The sequence below is a fragment of the Drosophila kikkawai genome, chromosome 2L (genome assembly GCF_030179895.1).
Source record: "Drosophila kikkawai strain 14028-0561.14 chromosome 2L, DkikHiC1v2, whole genome shotgun sequence".
In the NCBI taxonomy this organism is placed as follows: domain Eukaryota; kingdom Metazoa; phylum Arthropoda; class Insecta; order Diptera; family Drosophilidae; genus Drosophila; species Drosophila kikkawai.
In genome coordinates, this window is record NC_091728.1 from 15,207,518 (window position 1) to 15,227,158 (window position 19,641).

The 19,641-nt window shown below is 43.1% G+C and overlaps 3 protein-coding genes across 9 annotated transcripts; all 3 read right to left on the reverse strand.

Moving 5' to 3' along the window:
• Positions 1-6: 6 nt before the first annotated feature.
• On the reverse strand, positions 7-5,903 carry Utx (Utx histone demethylase). 6 transcript variants are annotated; one of them, XM_017170522.3, is made up of 15 exons: positions 5,748-5,903; positions 5,361-5,677; positions 5,132-5,243; positions 3,812-3,987; positions 3,623-3,751; positions 3,069-3,294; positions 2,819-2,999; positions 2,498-2,758; positions 2,290-2,425; positions 1,495-2,222; positions 1,283-1,410; positions 801-1,220; positions 534-743; positions 339-465; positions 7-269 (listed from the first exon to the last, which is right to left on the reverse strand). In XM_017170522.3, exons 1-15 carry the CDS (start codon positions 5,795-5,797, stop codon positions 75-77), a joined length of 3,396 nt encoding a protein of 1,131 aa, XP_017026011.1. In that variant the 5' UTR covers positions 5,798-5,903; the 3' UTR covers positions 7-74. The 6 variants fall into 6 exon arrangements, with proteins under 6 accessions (XP_017026011.1, XP_017026009.1, XP_017026010.1 ...); XM_017170520.3 differs by having other exon boundaries at positions 1,283-1,425; XM_017170521.3 differs by having other exon boundaries at positions 2,498-2,761.
• A 129-nt stretch (positions 5,904-6,032) lies between these two features.
• Positions 6,033-8,681, reverse strand: LOC108076944 (uncharacterized). The gene is made up of 6 exons (XM_017169991.3): positions 8,204-8,681; positions 7,915-8,146; positions 7,632-7,685; positions 7,447-7,500; positions 7,180-7,224; positions 6,033-6,392 (listed from the first exon to the last, which is right to left on the reverse strand). The coding sequence occupies exons 1-6, from the start codon at positions 8,651-8,653 to the stop codon at positions 6,253-6,255; spliced, it is 975 nt and encodes a 324-aa protein (XP_017025480.1). The 5' UTR covers positions 8,654-8,681; the 3' UTR covers positions 6,033-6,252.
• Positions 8,682-9,201: 520 nt separating this feature from the next.
• Ufd4 (ubiquitin fusion-degradation 4-like) lies at positions 9,202-19,283 on the reverse strand. Of its 2 annotated transcripts, XM_017170241.3 has the most exons (8): positions 19,163-19,283; positions 18,100-18,135; positions 17,701-17,840; positions 15,906-17,637; positions 15,593-15,830; positions 15,315-15,533; positions 9,715-15,244; positions 9,202-9,542 (listed from the first exon to the last, which is right to left on the reverse strand). In XM_017170241.3, exons 3-8 carry the CDS (start codon positions 17,838-17,840, stop codon positions 9,260-9,262), a joined length of 8,142 nt encoding a protein of 2,713 aa, XP_017025730.1. In that variant the 5' UTR covers positions 18,100-18,135; positions 19,163-19,283; the 3' UTR covers positions 9,202-9,259. The 2 variants fall into 2 exon arrangements, with proteins under 2 accessions (XP_017025730.1, XP_070145236.1); XM_070289135.1 differs by lacking the exon at positions 19,163-19,283 and having other exon boundaries at positions 18,100-18,251.
• Between the last annotated feature and the right edge of the window lie 358 nt (positions 19,284-19,641).

The window sequence follows — 19,641 nt, forward strand, 5'->3', positions numbered from 1 at the left end:
AAAGAATATGTCGTAAAATATACAATTTATTAAATCTGCATTATTAAAAATGATTTTTTCTTGTGGTATTACAACTATTGAGTGTACGCTAGTCCTTGGGTTCTATGTAAAGAGAACGAATCGTAGACGTGTTGAAGCTCAGACAGACGATACTCCTCAAGGCAGACAATGCCCTGCAGCGATGGCGACAGTTTAAGGGCACACGACAGGCAATGAACGACATGTCGCTTCTCCTGTTCCTTCACAAAAAGTACATTAAAAACTTCGACCTGTAAGAAGGAGAAAAACAGAAACGTGTTCAGGAAAATAATAATATTAATCATGGAGAAAATACATACTTCGCATTGACCGCAGTAATGGGAGGCCTCGTTCTTCCCACGCCCATTAAAGCGTATTTCAACTCCCTTCGATTTGACGTACTCCTGGATGTGCAAAACGTTCTTCAGCGTTTGCAGCAAACACATTCTGAAAGAAAAAACATTCAAACAGTTAATGCAAAAAATACATATCCTTCTTTACAAAGTTTAACTCACTTGATCAGTTCGAAGAGTTTCGTGTCCGATACTTTAATGTTTCTGGCCAGGTTCCAGCTTAAATGAACCATCGGAACAATGCTCTTGAAGGCCTGCACCTTGTTCCATTCATAACGCTCGATGGCCAGCGAATACTGTCGAGCAGTCAATGGTCCCACATTCCAGGCAATATTGTTGCACCAGCCCACCGATTGGACCCAATGAACGCACCTTGTGAAAGGAATAACAATTGAAAGTAAGATAAAAACAGCTTTGACATGCACTTACCCAGCATTAACCCAAACCAAGTCGCCAGGCTTTTGTATAAATCTATAAACTGGTATATTCTCCTTGTATAAATCCTCTAAAACCGGCCACCAAGAGCCGTGCAAATAGCTAATGTTGTTCTTTTCACATAAATTGTGAACGCCGCCCCAGTAGGCATCGGGCACGGCAAACCATTCGCAGTCCCCGGGCCCGATATTGATATTGATTGAGCAAAAGTTATTGTTCTCCTGGTGGCCGGGCGTCCTGCTGCCCGGCACCTTCATATACAGCTGGACAGTGTTCATGCCGAGAATGACATGGCCCACATGGGACAGCATATTGGCAGCGGAAATGACGCGTGCAAAAGCTGGCAGTTTTTGTAGCTCCGTTAATTGTGGCTTCCATTTGCGTTCGTCGGAGAGGTCAACGTTGGTTCCAAACCTAAGAGAATTTTATATCATTAAATTGTGATATATTAATCACTCTGAAAGGGTTGCTCATACCTCAACATCTTGCTGTTGATCTTGTTCTTTTTGCGCTTCAAAACAATGTTTGTTGAATTCGAAACCGAATCCTTGGAGTCCGAGTCCGACATGGCCTGTGAACCCTGGAATCCCTTATCACTTTCATCCTGTGGTAAAACAAGCTAATACAATGTAAAGTAGGTTGCTTTTTAACTCGTAATTAACACTACAGAAGAAGGGGGCATTGTTACCTTAAGGCTGTCCTGAAAACTGGAGGCCTGGTATTGGGCATATTTGGCTATTGTTGTGTGGGACCGATGCGATATGCAGGCCCACACCCTTTTCCCCTGCGACGTGTCCCAGTTTTCATCGGGCGATTGGTGAACCTGTGTCCGGACCTCGACACTGTGCTCGGGGTTGGCTTCCACCAGTGTTTTGGTCGAAAAGAGACCGAGATCAAGCTTGAGAGCGCCAGCCAGGCCGCGTACAACGGCAATGGGATGCTTCAGGCAAAACTCCTGCAACTGCGGACTGAACGCATTCTTCTTATTCTCTAAATGAACCGAGGGAGTCGGGGGCAGGAGCTGGTCCCTCGTCAGCTTCTGCGGTGGGCAATCGGGCGGAGAGGGCGGCGGCGCGTTCACTTGCAAAATGGTAAAATGTACGGGCGGTTCGTCGATCGGCAGAAGTTTCACCGAGGCCATCAGCTGTTTCGAGTCCATTTGGATTTTGAACGAGGTGGTGGTGAGATCCGAGCTGGCATCGCTGCCGCCACCATTGAATTCGTTATGTTTTGAGTCTTCGTTTAAATTATTGCTTATCGCATCTTGGCTCAAACGCTCCAGCTTTATAGTCTCATTTTGTTTATAAATATCATTCGAGATGTCATCAAAGGTGTCCACCACGCTCTGTTCAGAAATCTTTTTGCTTTCCCCCGGCATGGCAATCAAGTTGCGTTGGCTCAACGTCTCGGAAATGTCTGTAGGGATGAGAGAGGGAGAGAGCCCTGTAAGAAGCTTCTTAAAGTTGCGACTGATAAAGCATACTCATTAGATTCGGGTGCAGTTGCGTGGCTGTCTGATTATTGTGTTGTACTAATTCCTGCTGGCCATCTTCCTTAATACGTTTCGCAGGTATGGGGCTTTGGCTGAGTTGGCTGTGCGGGTAAGGTGGCGGTGGTCCCTTTTGAAGAATAAAACAAATTAAATTCATTTTGAATAGATTCATATTTTAGCTCTGTTAAAATAATAATACCTGTACTGGACTTTGTTTTGCCATCTGTCGCGGCAGCATCTGTGCTGTCTGCTGCTGGCGCGAGTTCATTTCTAAAGATATTGGCAGATTCCAGGCTTCTTCGATGGAACACAGTGTCCGGCGCTTCGATGTAATACTTGGCAGTGGTGCTTGACTGAGCTGAACCTCCAGAAACTTGATGCGCTGTGTCAGGCCCTTGGAGAGACCAATAGAGTCCTTTTTCATGCGTATTACTTGTTTGCGTCGAAATAATGATGATGTCTTCTAGGGGGGCACAAATACGTAAATATATACAAAATAATGCTGTCGATTTCCGCTTACTTGGAATGAAATCTGTTTGGTTGCATTCAAATAGCAGGCATAGGCATCGCGTAATTGACCACAGCTCTCATAAAGTATACCCAGATTCGTCCAGGCGGCCTTATGATCCTTATCTAATTGAACGGCACAAATATAAGCTTGCAGGGCGTCCGTCGGTTGGTTTTGTTGCTGATATAAAACGCTGTGAATGCAAAATTCTTCTGTGTTTTTTTTTTGGTACTTTTTGCTTAGGAAGCTGGTGATCTCTTACCCGATCGAACACCAGGTATCCGCATTTCCTTCACTCTTTTCCACCGAATTGCGGTACGCTAGAAAGGCATCGTGGACTTTATTGATTCCCGCGTAGCATCTCCCGAGTAAATATAATGATTGTCCACTCTTTGGATCGGCTTCGATGGATTTTTGAAGGAAATTCAAAGCGTACGTTTCACGTTCCTTTTTTTCGCCTAGGCATTCTACGCAATGGTACATCCATCCTGTGAGATTTAAGAAATAAACAAAATTAAGATCGTTTTTATTACATCTTCTAGTAAATTTAAATTCTAACTATTCATATAACGTCAGCTTAACAAAAATGTTTTGTCGTTAGAAACGTTACTTTTAGCTTCCTAAAGCAAATAAGCATCGTCGCCTTGCATCCGCTATGATTTCCCCTTCCTAAGCTTTAAATTCTCGTCTGATTAACAAAAACGGGGGTTGAAAATGCCATTTCTTTCTGCAGCATCTGCCTAAATGCACCACAAGGCTTGCCATTTGCATGTGTAGTACGTAAAAACGAAGGCTTTAAATTGAATAATAACTCACCTAACTGCCTATAAACATCTGCTTTTAATTCCAATGAGATATTTTTTTCCTTCAACAGGAATTCATAGCCATCCTTGGCCGCCTTGTGCTTGTTCTGGGTTTCATACAGATGCGCGATTTGAAATTTAACTGAATAGGATGAAAATGATGAAGTATTATTATCTTTGTTAAAATATTAATAGAACTTACCCTGAAGCTCGGAAAAAGTCGATGGATATGTGTAGAGCAGGGCCAATTGCAAATGTTTTAAGGCAATATGAAATTCGCCGCAATGTTTTAGCATAAGACCTAAACGCAGGTGGACTTCATTTGCACATGTAAAGTTGGGGCTCAAGTACAAAAGTTCTTGAAAAGATTTGATGGCCCTGAAAAGTAAGGGGGCAACAATATTTTTCTTAATCAATTCATTGTTTAAAAATAATTTCTATTTATATATAATTTATTTATATTTCGGAATTAAAAAAAAGATTTATTCGTGTGTATATACTTTTTGTAAAATCCCAAATCTTTGTAGGGACTCTATCGGCAGCACGAGTCAACGGTATTTACATTGGTACATCCACACATACATACATACGTGTGCATGCAGTCACGTACACACCGTTATATGTATGTATGTATGTAGCACTGTTGATTGAACTAGAATAATAAAGTTTAATGCTTAAAAGTAGAATTATATGTATTTTCAGTCAATACTACAGCGCCCAGTGCAGATTCGGCAATAGAACTTGCCATAAAAAGGGCAGACATGTCTGTATGCACTTTAAATGATACAGACATTTTTATTGCTAAACGAACAGAAGCAATTAATGTAGCTGCTTCTGTTGCATTGATTATTCTCAAAAATCATGTGGGACGGCGGGAAAATGTAACAATAATTAGACAACATAATGCGTTTAACCAAGAAGTTCACATAACGACCTCAAAGGGGGGCAATTTATTTATTTGTATGTACATACACGCACACATACATACATACAGACATGCATGTAACGAGAACGTCCATGTAAAAGTTGTATGAAAATTCTCACAAACAAAGGACACATTTTGTTGGCTACATATTGCACGTTCTATTGAGTTTTGCGGCACTACTTATTCTTTTTATAATTTATTCACTTTAGAACTTGTCAATTTTATATTTGTAATCTACAAATCATAATAGACAACAGAACAGCACTTAGCATAACTTGCACGTACTTGCACCTACTTTTTGTAAATAGAATATTCGTTAAATAGTCCAGTCTTAATTTTATTACGTTTACAAACAAATAACATTAATGGCAGTGTTGTTTTCACGTAGAATCTATTTGGTAAACAATTTCAGTGATAGTGTTGCCAGATGAAACTTTGGCTTTCCCCCTAAAATCGATATTTTTGATATTCGATATTTGTTATATTCGATATGTTTATTATACGCTCATTAACGAAAAGTCTGGCACCACTTTTCAGGTTTGTTTAGTATTTCTTGAAACTATTTTAATCAGAATTAAATATATTTAATTAACTCACCATTTAAAGCACCTAAGCTTGAAGTAGGCAACGCCTATTCCGTAAATAAATGGATGGTTTGTCCAGTAATTATTTTCTCGAAACCGTAAATATTTTTGGTAGGCCGACAAAGCTGTAAAATAAATAATTAGATAGTTTTAAAACAGGAGCAGGAGATACACTCCAATATAACTGCATTAGGAAATCCCTTGTGGCAGATATTGATTTATAGATAGATAGATTTATTTACCTTCCGTATATTCGCCGAGAAGAAGGTGCAGGTGACCCAGCTTGCATAGAGCATTTACGTAGTTCTCATCTTCAGATTTCTCGTCGCCGATTGTGACAAGAGCCTTCTCCTTGGCTTCCGTATCGATATGCTTTGTGTCGCCGTCGTCCTCTTGGTCTCGGGACGATGGGCGGCTTGATGCGTCGTAAATATTCTTAACTGCGTTGCTCTGGTGGCCATTGGCTATGTAGTCCTGCAGGTTGGTCACCGTTTGCTGCACCAGATTCCTTATTTCCGCATTCTTCTGATTGGACAAGTCCAGAAAACCATAGTACCGACTAGCCACACGCATAATGTATGTAAATATTATTAGTTCATTAGTTTGGTACAGGTAATTAATTCACTCACCTGTCTAACTCGCGGATCAGACAATCATCCTCAAAGGAAATCTGACCCATGTCTGTCGCGCTGCAATTGTAGAATTCTACCGGCGGAAGATTTGGTTAGAAAGCACTGCGTATTATTTAAAATCTCTTTTATTTATATTTTTGTTTTAGTTATGACAAAATCAGTGGGACCGCAGCACCGCCATAATACCAAATGCACCATTGCCTTAAGAAATAAGCATACTAAAAATATACCAGAAAATATAGTTTTTACATGGTTCAGAACTTTGGAAAAAGCCAGGTAAAATATTTTTGATATTAAAAAAACGAATTTATTATATGAAATCAGAAAATTGTACAAAATGTAATCAATATTATTTTTACTTTACAATAATACAGCAAAACCTTAATTGAATATCTCAACATTATTTTCAATGCAAACAATAAATTCTTAAATGTGATTTATTAAAATAAAAATATAATTATCCTCTCATTTTTTGTTGGTAAGATCGACGAATTGATTATTTTTAAGAAATCAAATTCACCAAGAAATGTGAATTAACAATAATCAAATTTATTAATAATATCCATGAAGAAATTCCATTGTCCATAAATAAGACCGCTGCATTTGTGTAATATCCAGCTTTAGTTTCACCATTTGGTTTAGCTGAAAAAATTGTAATATTAAAAACAATATTAAGAAAGAAAGCTAACTTTGGCCAGCCAAAGTTTGTATACCCTTGCAGGTAACAATTAAAATATATCATAACTAAGCCAAAAATGCATTAATTTCGATTCGGAAACCAGTTTTGTGTTAGTTTTTATTAATTTAAAAAAACTGCATACCAAATTTAAAATTTCAAGAAATCAAAATTTTTGGCCATTTTTGCTAATTTTAATGATGTAACCCCTTATCTAATTTCGCAAAAATGGCAAAAAAATCGATTTCTTTCGGACATTTCTAGAAAGATTCGCATGTTAATGCTGATCAAGAATATATATGGTTTATGGGGTCGGAAATGATTCCTTGACTTAGAAAAATATTATTTTGTATTATAAAATCGGATTTTTTATATTAAAAAACTTCTTGATTTTTTTTTAAATTAAAAATATCATAACTCGGCCAAAAGAGCATTAAATTTAAATCGGAAATCTGTTCTGTGCAAGATTTTCTACAGTTAATAAATCTGCATACTTCATTTAAAAGTTTTGAAAATTCAATTTTTTATCAAAATCAAAAATTTTAATGATGTAACACCTTATAAAATTTTGCAAAAATGGCCAAAAAATCGATTTCTTTCTGACATATCTAGAAAGATTCCCCTATTGATGCTGATCAAGAATATATATAGTTTATGGGGTCGGAAACGTCTCCTTCACTGCGTTGCAAACTTCTGACTGAAATTATAATACCCTGCAAGAGTATAAAAATTAAGAATTAAGTAATGACTTACAAAGGTCTCCTCCGACTGTAAAGTATTCTGCCTCAGATTCACCAACTGTAAATAAAAATGTAATTTAATATATAAGTTTATTAACAGTGAAATTGAAGGAAATATAGGCAGTAAAGTTAGGAAGTCAAATTTATTTCTTAACAGTAAAGAAAAGGAGACTAATTTTTTAATATCATAACTAAGCAAAAAATTAATTAATAATTTTCTTTCTTAGTTTTTATTCAGTTAATAAATCTGCATAAGAAGTTAACAATGATTTGGTCTTACCCAGCTCTTCCACATTTTTATCAGATACTGTATCAGAGTCAACATATTCCTTAGCTGTCAAAGAAAACAATATAATAATTAAAAATAAAGTAAAATAAATAAAAACGATCAAGTTAAATAATAATATGGTAAATGTAAAATATAATTTAATAAAAATGGAAATTAAGAAGGTTCCTTGCCCTTACATAGATCTTCCGGGTTGGCGAAATTTTCTTCCTCTGGTTCGAGGTTTTCTGTGCCTTAAAAAAACAAAATAATAAATATTTCATATTAATTATAATACTATTTTGATTATATTTAGATGGCTTAAAAGCACATTTACTTTTAAATACTTTAATCACATATTTAAACTTTTTTTTTTTATAATCTTTCTAGTCAAAACACTTCTTTGTAAAGAGTATCTTGAATTTCTCGGAACTTGTTTGTTTTCGCAATTTAAAGAATAATATTTACAATTTATTTACATACCCATTTCTGCGCTCTTTCTCTGGCGATAAGGTAAAGATACGCTATAGTTATTATTCTGCATGTCAGCGATCTCGGCATTTTGCAAAATAGCATATATCCAACTAATGTAAGGACTTATTTGGGTAACTTTGCTGGGAAACTGATATTCAACGTTATCCCTTGCCAGGGAAATTATTCCAACTAAATTACTTTCGTAAATTACACCGTAACCTGGATAAACATTTTCAGAAAGCTGTGGGAGACATTAATTATTTATATTTTGTAACATTTCAATATAAACTAGACTTACAGTTGATTCTACTTTATCCTGCAAAGGCGATTCCGTTGTTAAATCATAATCAGCCAAAAGAACCCACTCAATATCAATATCAATATCTGATAGGGGAAGTTGTGTACTCAAGGTGAGAATCGCAATATCATTATCCAGAGTTGTGACATTAAATCCAGGATATATGTCAATTCCGCCCACAAAGTAAATCAATTCGCTTAGATCTTGGCTTTTGAAAGACACGGCCAGTTCATCAGTTGTTATTACTCTTCCGGATTCATTGGAGGCCAATAAGCACGATGCCGCGGTTAAAACTATACGACTTTGGAGTACGTTTCCATAGCACTTTCCATCGACCAGAGCTCCAAGACGGTTCCTTCTTTGCAGTAGAACTTGGTAGGAAGGACGATGATAGTACTCAGTGTAAACGCACGGAAATAGGCACAAAATAATTAAGCTAAACGGAAGCATAATTTCTCCTGATCTTGATACGAGGAGAGTGAAACCTTGACTGTCACGTCACGGTGCCCTTACAAGATAGTAAACCCCAGATGCACAGAGCACAGATAAATCTTATCTTTAGCAGTAATTTATGCAAGTACAGTCGAAACCGCGTTCCAGGTCTTATTCGGGTATTGCTAAAAAGCCACACACGATTTTGCGTGTGAGAAGAACGTTGGTTAAACAAATTGGAATTTGAATGAGGAGAGATTGTCAAATTTTAATGGCTCTTTTCACAGGTTTTTACTGTCTTCTACAATGTGTGCTTTTGTATAAAGCATTTTCAGAGGGTGGCTCACTGCCAGCTTATCAGGGGATTTCTCAAACACATTTTAGGAGGGTAGATCACTGCAGATACATAGTAGAAAAACTCACAACTGCTAATTTGATAAAATAAAATTTGAACAACATTTTTTCTCTACTGAAAAATGGGCCAGAAGTAACCTATTTAATTTGGTTAAACATTTTATACTATTTACAGTAGCGCTTATAATGGTTCTTAACACACAACAGTAATATTTAAATAACAAAAGGCTCAAATTTTTATTAACTTGAATATCGAATACAATAAATTGTTTAATTTAAATGAAACCCCTTTTCCTTAGTTGCCGTTAACAAGCGCTCCTTCATTATCTCCTCGGTTGGGTAATCCGGAAGTTTCAGGTAGTGAACGCAGGTGTTCACCGACGGATAGCTACCAACGCCGGCATCCACCTTCCGGACAACTGTCAGTCTGGGATGTAGGTTAGCGAGTCCACCCGGAGGCAGACTACTGCAGCCGGTTGTGAATTGAAGAAAGGCTTTCCTTTCGTCGCCCGACATGCTCAACAGAACGTTAACAAAACGTTGGAAGCCAGGGCTGAAAAGAAACGTATTTAAATTTAAAAAAAAATTAAAAATAGATATTTACTAGAACTATTTAAACTTGATTAATAATTAAATAATAATTAATAAATTAAAATTAATAATTTCTTTTGCTCAAAACCGCTTTCCATGTTCTACAGATATAATAAAGTCCATTTAAAACATACCTGTCTTTGTTGTAGCCAAGTTTTGGTTCAGTATATGAAATAATATCTTCGCGGCTCCAATGGGGGAACTGTTCGCCACAAATCATCATTCGCGCCTCCGAGGGCGTGAAGGCGGCCAGCTTTTTCAGAGGGAACACCTCGTTGAACCCATCGCTAAATGCCTTCATCTGTTGCGCAATGCCATCTTGCAGGATGAAGTTCATTAGCAACTCGCAATATGCCTCCAAGTTGTTGATGGTGACATTCACCGAGGATCCATCCGGCAGCAAATCGGCCTGTTCATAACCGTAAACGGAGGAGCTGGGCGAATACGTGAACGTAAGTGCCAAGTCCTCCAGGGATACTTCCAGGCCATTTTGGGTGTGTAACTTTAGCTCGTCGATCAGTTCTTGCTTCCTTTCGGCGCTGAGAGTGTCGTCAAAATCAATTGCTTGCTTGCGCATTATGAGATTTTGCAACTCCTGCAGGAATTGATAACGAGTCGGATCGATTTCTTTCAAGTTCTCCAAGGACAGAATGCCCCCAAAGGCATTCGATTTATTGCCATCCGTTCGCAATAGCTTGGTGCACGTGTCCAGAATGTCAGATTCCTCTTCGGACACGACAGAGAGATCGCCGTTTCGTCGGTCCGAAATTACTTTGTGGAGATTACGCGACAGCACTTTGTTGTGGCAAAGCAATTGCAGAAATGATGTGGACAACGGTATGTCCACCAAACGCATGTCCTGCAGTACCTTGGCAACGAAAACCCCGAAGAACCAAAAGTATTTCAGGACCTTCTCACTTATCTCGGTGTTCTGAGGCAGCGGTGCTGGGAACAGGCCATGCTCCCTTCGGTTTACGTAGTACCCCACGGGCTTTGAACTTGCTTCAATGGCATCCGGGGGGATTTCCTTATCCTGACCCAACTCCTCGTCACAGAGCCACATGCAGAGATCGGAGCGTTGAATTTCTGCCGCAACAAGGGCATAAAACTCCAGTGTGGGCCCCAGGCCAGTTCCTTCCTCATCCAAAAACTCCACCTCCAGCACAGACTTCCTGTTGCTGTGCGTCTTCATAACCTGCATGGCCCACTTCAGCAGGTCCTCGTTGCGAGGAACTTTAACGCGCTCGTGCTTTAGGCGTCCAATGCGGAATTCGTGATCATCGCGGCGAGGACTCATTATAGGTATCCGCTGTCTTTCCACGGTGACATCCCGCTGAGATTGCAGGCAAACAATGCTCCTCGAGGCCCCAAATGATGTGCAGTTAAAGTACAGTTGCCTCGTCTCGAAGGGAAACAGGAACGGACACGATTGATTCAGGTTCTCGCACCAATTGGGCAAAGCGTTGCTGGAGAGTACCAATGGATCTTGGATTTGCTGTTGCAACTTGTTTGTGATCTTCTTGCTGATGAAAAGATCTTCGGATAGCGGTGGACCACCACCGTGTTCCATATCCGAATTCTCGATATCGTTCTGATTGAGGGCATTGATTTGGGTGAGCAACTCGAGAACGTCGTCTACGGAGCACATATGGTTATTGTCCGCTATATTAAAACCGAGATGCATTGGGGAGTTGGGCGACAAAGTGGATGCTCCACTTTTTGATGAGACATCCGGCGTTTGGGCAAGATCCTCCACGGTTTCCTGTGCCTCTGGCGACACCTCCCGGTATACAATGGTGTACGTGGGCTCCCATATCTTTCGGAACTTGTCCAGCTTGTTCAACTGACTGCATTGCAGTAACTCCTGCACGGCCCTAAAGATGGTCCAGTCCGTGTTGTTCAGATCGATTTCCACCTCGGGAATACCCCCGATTCCTGGACCCCGCAACTTCAAGCCAAGCAATGGCTGCTCAATTGTTTCATGGCCACTGGGCTGTGGCTTGGGCGACTCCTCAGCCCCGATGGGAGGCAGTTCCAGGTCCGAGGTCTGATTCACGTTTGTGCGGCCCGGTCGAGGGTCAAATGCTGGTATCAAAGCGGAGAATTGCCTCTTGAGAACGAACTCATCATCCCAGGACTTGCGCTTGGTGGTCACACCCACCAGCCTGTTCTCCAAAGCCTCGTCATCCATAAAGGTTAGCAGGTTGCGGGACACCATGACCTGAAGCAGCGTGTTGCCCACCTCCTCGTATTCGTCTTCGTTCTCCTCCTCATCGTTGTCCTCGTCCATGTCGTCCTCATCGTCCAGGTCGCCCAACAAGGCCGGTGCCCGACAGCTCTCCAAGAAGTCCTCGAGGGACACTTGCTCACTGTCGCTGGATGTGGAGGTCAGACTCATGGTTAGCGTGTGATTGATGGTGGAGGCGGACTGCTGTCCCGCCGAGGTATTCGTCGAGGGATGATTCGATGACGGAGCCGTGTTTATTGTGTTATTCGAAGATAAGCTGGGATAGCTCTGAGCGGTGCTCAGCAATCCCGAGTGGAAGTTACTGGACAATGCCAGCTTAACCAGGCTAGTCACCGAGTGTCCGAGGAAGGAGCCGGAGGCATTCTGATCGCCGCCATGCTCGCTTACATTCACCACATCCGCCGCATTCATTATCTGATTGTCCTGGATGTTGGTCGTTCCCTGGGAGGTGCGACGACGGGCAATCGCAGCGAAGGTCTCCAGCAAACCGGTGTGCATGGTGGCCACCTCTGAGGTCGTGGGTACTTCCGAAGCCGAGGTTGTGGTCAGGTTGGGCACACTGATGCTCATCATCTGGCTGGGAACGGGGACGCTTTCCGATGAAATCTGCGAATCTGCACTTGGTTGTTGTGGTGGTGGTGCTGCCGCTCCCGCTGCTGCTGCTGGCTTCAGTGAAACCACACTGCTGGGTTTCTTTGCATTCTTCTCCTCTGCCTTGATCAGGCCTTGTCCCTTTGGTTGCTTCTTCAAGCCTAGGTTGGCGCAGGAAGCTGGGAAGGTGTCTGTGGAGAGTATGTTGTTGGAGTTATTCCTGATCATATCCACTCCATCGCGCATCTTGTCAATCATTTCCAACGCCTCGGTGGAGAGCTGGGTGACTGTGTTGTTGGTGGTGCGCAGATTCACTAGCAGCTCCTTGGAGATCTTGTTCACCGAGTTGTTGGCATTCATCTTGTTGTTCTCCTCAATGTTGGAAATGTTTTTAATGTCACTCGATTCTCGGGGAGCGGGAGTCTGGATATCAGAAGGATCTCGGATCTCCGATGGTTTGCTGCACACATTCTCCTTGGACTCCAAGTCGGCCAGCGATAAGTTCTCAGAAATGGTGGCCAGGTCAGAGACAATGCCCGAGTTAATGGCCGGCATGGAGTTGTTGATGGCTGACAAATCCGAGATGTGCTCCAGGTCGCGACTCAAGGGCGAGGGCCCACTTATGTTATCCTTATGCATGGGACTTGTTCCGGACTCCTTGTGCTTCGGTCGAACCTCTCGGGAGGAGGCCGTTGCCAATTGGTTTGTGGATATAATCTGTGTTTTGGCGGAGGCAAAGACATTCTCTGCTATAGTCTCCACGACAACGGCCTGCTTCCAGGCCAGATTATCCGCTGAAACGGTTTGGTTGGATGCCCCCACCTCGGGATGATGGTTCTGATTCTTCTCCGTGGCCTCGGGCAGCGATGGCGTGGAGCTGGACTTGCGCGATGTAAGCGCCGTGGTGTTGGTCTTATCATTTACCTTCATGGTGCCCGTGGCCGACGACTGATTGCCCTCGAAGATGGACAGATACTCGCCATCGGCCAGCTTAAGATCGTACTTCCCCTCGGCACCCATGCGGTACGAGTTGCGCACGCCGTGATCCCACTTGACATCGATCCAGCCGTTGTGTATTTCGCCCGTAATTGTTCCCTCGCCGCCACAACCGTCCTGATCCTCCCATCGCCAGTCAACGCCCCGGATTACCCTCGCTCCAGTGGTCATGTGCTTTAATTGCGCTCGAATCTGCCGCCTCTCGCGCCTTATTTTCGCTTCTGCCTCCTTGACGCTCTTGCCAATGTCATCGGCAACGCCCACAACACGGCCATAGATCTCGAAGCCGCTGAGGCTCAGGTAATGGGTTTGGCCAGAGGCATTGCGTCCATTCTGTTGGATCCTGATGTGACGGTACCTGATGCTATCATCCAAGGCTGCACACGTAATGGGCCACGTGGCCGTGCTTCCGGGCTCAATCAGACTCTTGTCATCCGCATGCGCACTGAGCGTAGTCCAGGTCAGGCCATCCTTTGAACCCTGGAGCAGCCAGTTCCTTAGAGCTGACCTGCCATAGCCGCGAGCATGGCGGAGGGTATAGGCCGTGGGTATGATGTAGACACCCAAATCTATGGCGAACCAGGCCTTTTTGTTGTCCTTCGTGTGACAGTTCAGCGAGATGCTGTCGCGGGAGAGGATATCCTCCAGCTTGCCGTAGGGCAAGGTCTTGCCTTCCGAGCTGGTAACCTGGACGAGTCCGTACTGGGCGGGATTGACCCAATCACAGGTCTTGGCATTTGTGCCAATGTAAAACAGCAGACCCTCTTCGTCGAAGTCGAAGGAGTGCGAGAACACAAGACCAGGACGATGCTCTCGTATTTTCTTTAGATAAAAGTATGTGGATCGGTCGAGGTCGTACCACTGCTTGGCCACCATTTTGAGCAAGTACTTGGACAGTTGCCCGATTGTGGCCAGCGGCTCCATTTTCAGAGTACGTCCGGAGCGATCAAACAGTGTGCTCTCACACTCGGCGCGTTCCAAGCGGAAGCGAAGTCTCTTTTGGAGGATCTGCAGGCTGTAGCCGGTGCAGGGAGTGTCGTAAAGATATATCGGTAGCTTCTCTGTGCTCTCCAACACGGAAACCAGTTTCTGGATCAAAATGCTGGCCGTGCTCTTAGTCCGCGCCGATTCAGCGCTGTCCTCGAGTATGCATTTCTTGAAGACAGCCACCCGCTGTTTCTGCATTTTGTTGCGCTTCGAGTTATTCTCCCAAGGATTAACCGACAAAACGGCCACCAGAGCCTGGACCAAGCCAGACGAATGCATTTCGTATGCGCTTACCACCCCGTCCTCGTGTATCAATTGACACAGCTTGGTGAGGGCGCCGGATAAGGTCTCATCCCAGCTGCCATTGGGCGCCATGTGCTGCTCCTCGAACGACACCTCAATTTGTTTCACAATATCGGTGAGAATGGCAACCGCTCCGCGAGGCACAGTCTGCGCCGATTTGAAGTATTTGTTGTAGATTTCGCGCGACAAGTTGCGTACCTGAAACTTTTGGCCCTCCGTCTTGGACTTGTTGCGCTTCTTCTTGGCCGTGGACCAGCCCGAAGCGAAATCGGGACCGAGGACAGTTTCGGCCGTGAAGGTATGCTTGGTTCCGCGATTGCTTTCGAATATGAAGCCAGGCAAATCGTCCTGCAGCACTGTGACCTGATGTCCTTCGGTATTGTGTATTTGCAGTTGATTTGTTTTATGGGATTGCAAGACCCAATTGCCGACCACCAGGCGCAGGGCACTCGCTGTGGGCAGAATGGGCTGCGACACAACGCCGGGTATAACGCAGGAGCGAGCGCGCATTAGCTTCTCCAGAAACTCGCCACGATTTTCTAGGTATTTTTTTGTTTAAAAATTAATATTAAAGAATTTAAATTAAAAAGGAAAAAGAATAATATTTACCCGAACTATCATTGCCGTTTTCTGGACTTCCGCTGGAGTACATGGTGGCCAGCTTGCCATCGATTATAAAGCGAAACCAGCCGTTGGAGCCATTGGACAGCTCCAGGGCCACCGAATCGGACCACACATACAGGCAATCACGGCCCCGGCAAATGCTCCACTCCCGCCAGTGATAGGGCTTGCCCTGCAGTATCTCTTTGGCATCCTCCATGGGATCCTCTGCACGATGTTAATATAAATAAATATAAATTACTCTAAACTATAGAGGGAGACCTTACCTAAAGTTGCTCGTGGACTGACCACCACATTGGTTAACGATTTCTGAGCCGAAGAAGCCATCTCATCTGCGCTCCCTGACGATGATTGCACGTACAAATCCTCGGCATCCGTGTCCATCAGAGCCTGAACCTTGGCAAACACCCCGAGTCTGGCAAAGTGATCGAGAAATTCCTCTTGTGTCTTACACATAATTTCCTCAATGATGTTTAAAACAATTAAATGACCATCGTCGTCGTCCTGGAATTTAATTTTAAATATTGTAATTATATAATTAATTGAAATAAATTAAATTAAATATTATTTCTTAATTACCTCATTGTCCAGGACACTGGCGATCACCTCTATAAGCAGATTTCCTCCATTCTGGCCCGATGAAGTGGAGGCATGCCCCTCATCGCTGTAGCCACTCTCGCTGAGGCTCTGCAGCACCGTTGGATAAGCGTACTGGACAATCTTCTTGATCAGCGCCAAGCTAGCCCGCCGCACACTGCCCAGCATGGAGCCCAAGAATGTGCGGCAGAAGATCGGTAGGAGAACCTTCAGATAAATGGGTGCCATTTCGGGATCACCCCGTGGCTCCATCAGTGTACCCTTCTTGCCGTCCTTGTTTAGGAGCGAGTGATCCGGCGACATCCACTCGCCGGGTGACTGCAGTATGGCCGCCACTTCGCGATGGCCGTCGTCTAGTCTCTCGCGCGCCTTGTCCAGCGGCGTCTTACCGTCCTCATCACGCAGATCCGGATAGGCACCGAATTTGAGCAGAATTTTTGCAATTGCCGGTCGACCAAAGCAGGCGGCATAGTGTAGGGACGAGCTGCGCTGCCCCTTGTTCACATCAGCACCCTTTTCGCACAGATACTCGACCATTTCCAGGGTGCCAAAGGCGGAGGCCCAGTTGAGGAGCGTTTGTCCCACATCGTCCATGCAGTTGACATCGATGCCGCCCGATTCGATGGCTTCACGTAGGGCCTCCGAATCCTTCGATCGAATGCAATCGATGAGCTGGCGGTGCGTGCGATCCGTGTTGGTGTTGTTGCGCCTAGGTCGCGGAGCCAACTGCCCCTGATTGGGGTTGTTGTTACTGCCTCCGCCGGCGCCGCCTCCTCCACGGTTTAGCGCCTGGCGTCCCTCGAACAAAAGCAAGAGCAGGAGATCTGCAAAGCGCATGCAGTCCAGCACACATCTCTCGTCGCCCTGCAAGGCTCTTTCCAGGGCATCCGCCAGTTGCGATCGCAAAATGTCATGGGTAATCGATGGTGAACCGCGGCAGAGTGTGGACAGTAAGGAAATCGTAGTGGATATGGATTGCGGGGATGCAGCCGCATCGGAAGATGACTTTACTTTGGTGGCATTGGCACCCGTGGCCACGTTCTCATTGATGGCATCCGAGGAGTTTGCGGGCGGGGCAGCCGGCTGAGCAGCCGCAGCAGCTCCCGAGTGTGGGCTGCTGCCTCCCACACTCTTCAGACGCTTCAACAGCTCCTCGGTGAGGCCGTACTCGGCCAGTGGCGCAGGGTCCACCCACTTTCGGGTGAAACGGTCGGCCACAGAGGCGAAACACTTGAGGGCGCCATCGGATACCATGGCATCCTCGTGCTGCAGCAGCGTGCTCAGGCTCTCCACGCAGTTCTGTATGCACGGCGTGTTGGGCTCCACTTTGGTGCACAACCGCGACACCACGGACATGGCCGAGTGCAGCGTGTCCTTGTGCACCTGCGAGCCACAGTCACGGATGAAGGAGAGGACACAGTTGAGGCCGCCGCCCTCGAAAACAGCGCCCGCTTCACGGGTGCAAATCAGCTCGAGCACCTTGATGCACTGCTCGGCGAGATCGCGGGATGTGCGCGACGAAAGATCCGCAACCACAAGATGATTGCAAATGGCCTTGATGGCGCCATCAATCGACACGATGCGACGGGTGCACTCGGCCGAAACGTCCAGGTAATAGGTAATGGCTCGCGCCGTAACCTCGAGCACGTTTTCGGGTGCCAGTTCATCCAGGAAAATTTTGCACAGCGCCGGCAAGAATGTGCGCGGTGGACAGCTAGAAATAGACACGGAAATTCAATCAAAAAACGGGAAAGTAAATAAAATTCAAGTCAAGTACCTTTCAAAGCAACGATCCACATTGTCGGACATCAGGAGCAGCATGCAGAGCTGCTCCAGGGCTATCAATTGCATGTCCCGCTCATCGCCCTGTCCCATGGACAGCCATTCCAACAGAGTCTCGGGATCGACATCGCCCATCTGTGCAATGTGAACAATACAATTTTGATAATTGAATATTTTACTTGTTGACAACTAAGGCAGGAAACAAGGAAAAGGCATTGGCACACGTGTAATTGGTCTTTGGGCCAATTTGGTAAGTGAAATGCCCTTTTTGGAACAAAGAATTCTCGGTTTAAATTTTCGATATAGTGATTATAATACCAATATATTAATTGTATTTGAAATAAATCAAATAAATGTGTATGCTTACTAAGATTAATAGTTATATTTGACTTACCGCGAATCGATTTTATTTTGTTTTTCTTAACCAAAACTGCAAGGGAGAGACAACAAAATAATGATTATTAATCAGCTTTAGCAAAGAACTAATATTTAAAGAATTTAAATGTACATGTATGAAATTATAAAGAATAATAAGAATTTAAATTTCGATTTTGTAGGAACAAACTCGGGTTGCTAGGCATTTTTTCCAAGGCAAACAAACAGATACCAAAAAGATTTCAAGTGTACATCAAGTAGATAGTGTGTATGTATGGATTTACATACTTCCCGTTAATCAGATGAGCTAAGCGAATTTCTAATAAAGCCCGCCAAAATATTCTAATCAGATGTACAACATATTTCATCATTCCCATATGTACACATGTATTTACTTTCATTTAACCAGAGTTGTTCTCCAACTTGTTGTTGTACCAATTGGAGGTGCCACTAACAAGAATACGTGTAACAGACCACACAAAGAAACATATAAATGTGGGAGAAACTGAAACTGCGTTGTTTCAACTGAAGAACACATTTAAGTAACTATACAAAGACGGTGTTCGTCATCAAATCAATAAAAAAAAATTGGTATGAAAAGGCAAAATCACACCAAGTAAACAAAACAAACATACATATGTACATACATATACAATTTTTTTATGTATCACTTCACGTTTTCATTACAATGCTGGTAATATTAATATTTATATTAACAGTGTTCGCAAAGAAAATAAAAAGTGCAGCAGGTTCTAATAAATTACAAAGTATACAAGAAAGTGCTTGGATGACACTTCCATTTTTCTTTTGCCCTCAACGATGGTCCAGTTGTGTATGTACATGTGTATGTATATTTTCGGAGACCTTTCTATTCCAATAAAATAACTGCTTTGACGTTACATAAAACGAAGAAGCAGTTATTACAATGGTCTCGCCAAACTTTGGGTGCACTAATTTCACAATATACCAACGCGAAAACATGTGTGTACGTAATGTAATTGTCAATCGTTTATAAATAATTGCGTCCTGCAAGTCGGAAAGCAGCTGTGCGGACGAAAAATGTTTTGGGCCAGGTCCCATACCTGTTTTGCATTATATTAAATATTATGCCGTCTTTATTTTTCTCTTAATTTTGCTTTTTAAAAGCGTTTTCAAAAATTACTCAATACACTATTTTCATTCACACAAATCCAGCTCGAAAATTGATTCTAGTGATGTACAAAGGGCGATAGGTTTGGCGATGATATCGATGCTTGCTTATCGATGTGTCGACACGTTGAGGGTATTTCTAAAAATATCGCCAAATTTTAATAAAATGGTAAAATCTTGAATTTTTTACTTAAAAAATTAATTAATATTTTTAATTAAAAAAAATTATAAATGTAGTATTCAGATTTATTTACCGTCGAAAAACTAACACAGAAAAGCTTTCCAAATTGAATTTTATGCATTTTGATTAATAAATAATAAAAAATAAGAGTTAAACCCACATTAAACAAATTTAAACTATAAATTTAAAAGAATTTTAAAAAATCCTATGTATTCCCTCCACCAATCTGAT

Coding starts and splice junctions, on each gene's coding strand:
- LOC108076944 (XM_017169991.3), bottom strand. CDS start 8,653: ATGCTTCCGTTTAGCTTAATTATTTTGTGCCTATTTCCGTGCGTTTAC. Junction 7,501..7,631: donor CGCCAACCCGGAAGATCTAT/GTAAGGGCAAGG, acceptor TTTCTTTGACAG/CTAAGGAATATGTTGACTCT. Junction 7,225..7,446: donor TAAAAATGTGGAAGAGCTGG/GTAAGACCAAAT, acceptor TTTTATTTACAG/TTGGTGAATCTGAGGCAGAA.
- Utx (XM_017170519.3), bottom strand. CDS start 5,797: ATGGGTCAGATTTCCTTTGAGGATGATTGTCTGATCCGCGAGTTAGAC. Junction 744..800: donor TTGGTTTGGGTTAATGCTGG/GTAAGTGCATGT, acceptor TCCTTTCACAAG/GTGCGTTCATTGGGTCCAAT. Junction 466..533: donor AAACTCTTCGAACTGATCAA/GTGAGTTAAACT, acceptor TTTTTCTTTCAG/AATGTGTTTGCTGCAAACGC.
- Ufd4 (XM_017170241.3), bottom strand. CDS start 17,840: ATGGGCGATGTCGATCCCGAGACTCTGTTGGAATGGCTGTCCATGGGA. Junction 15,245..15,314: donor AAACGGCAATGATAGTTCGG/GTAAATATTATT, acceptor AAAAATACCTAG/AAAATCGTGGCGAGTTTCTG. Junction 9,543..9,714: donor CTTGGCTACAACAAAGACAG/GTATGTTTTAAA, acceptor GTTTCTTTTCAG/CCCTGGCTTCCAACGTTTTG.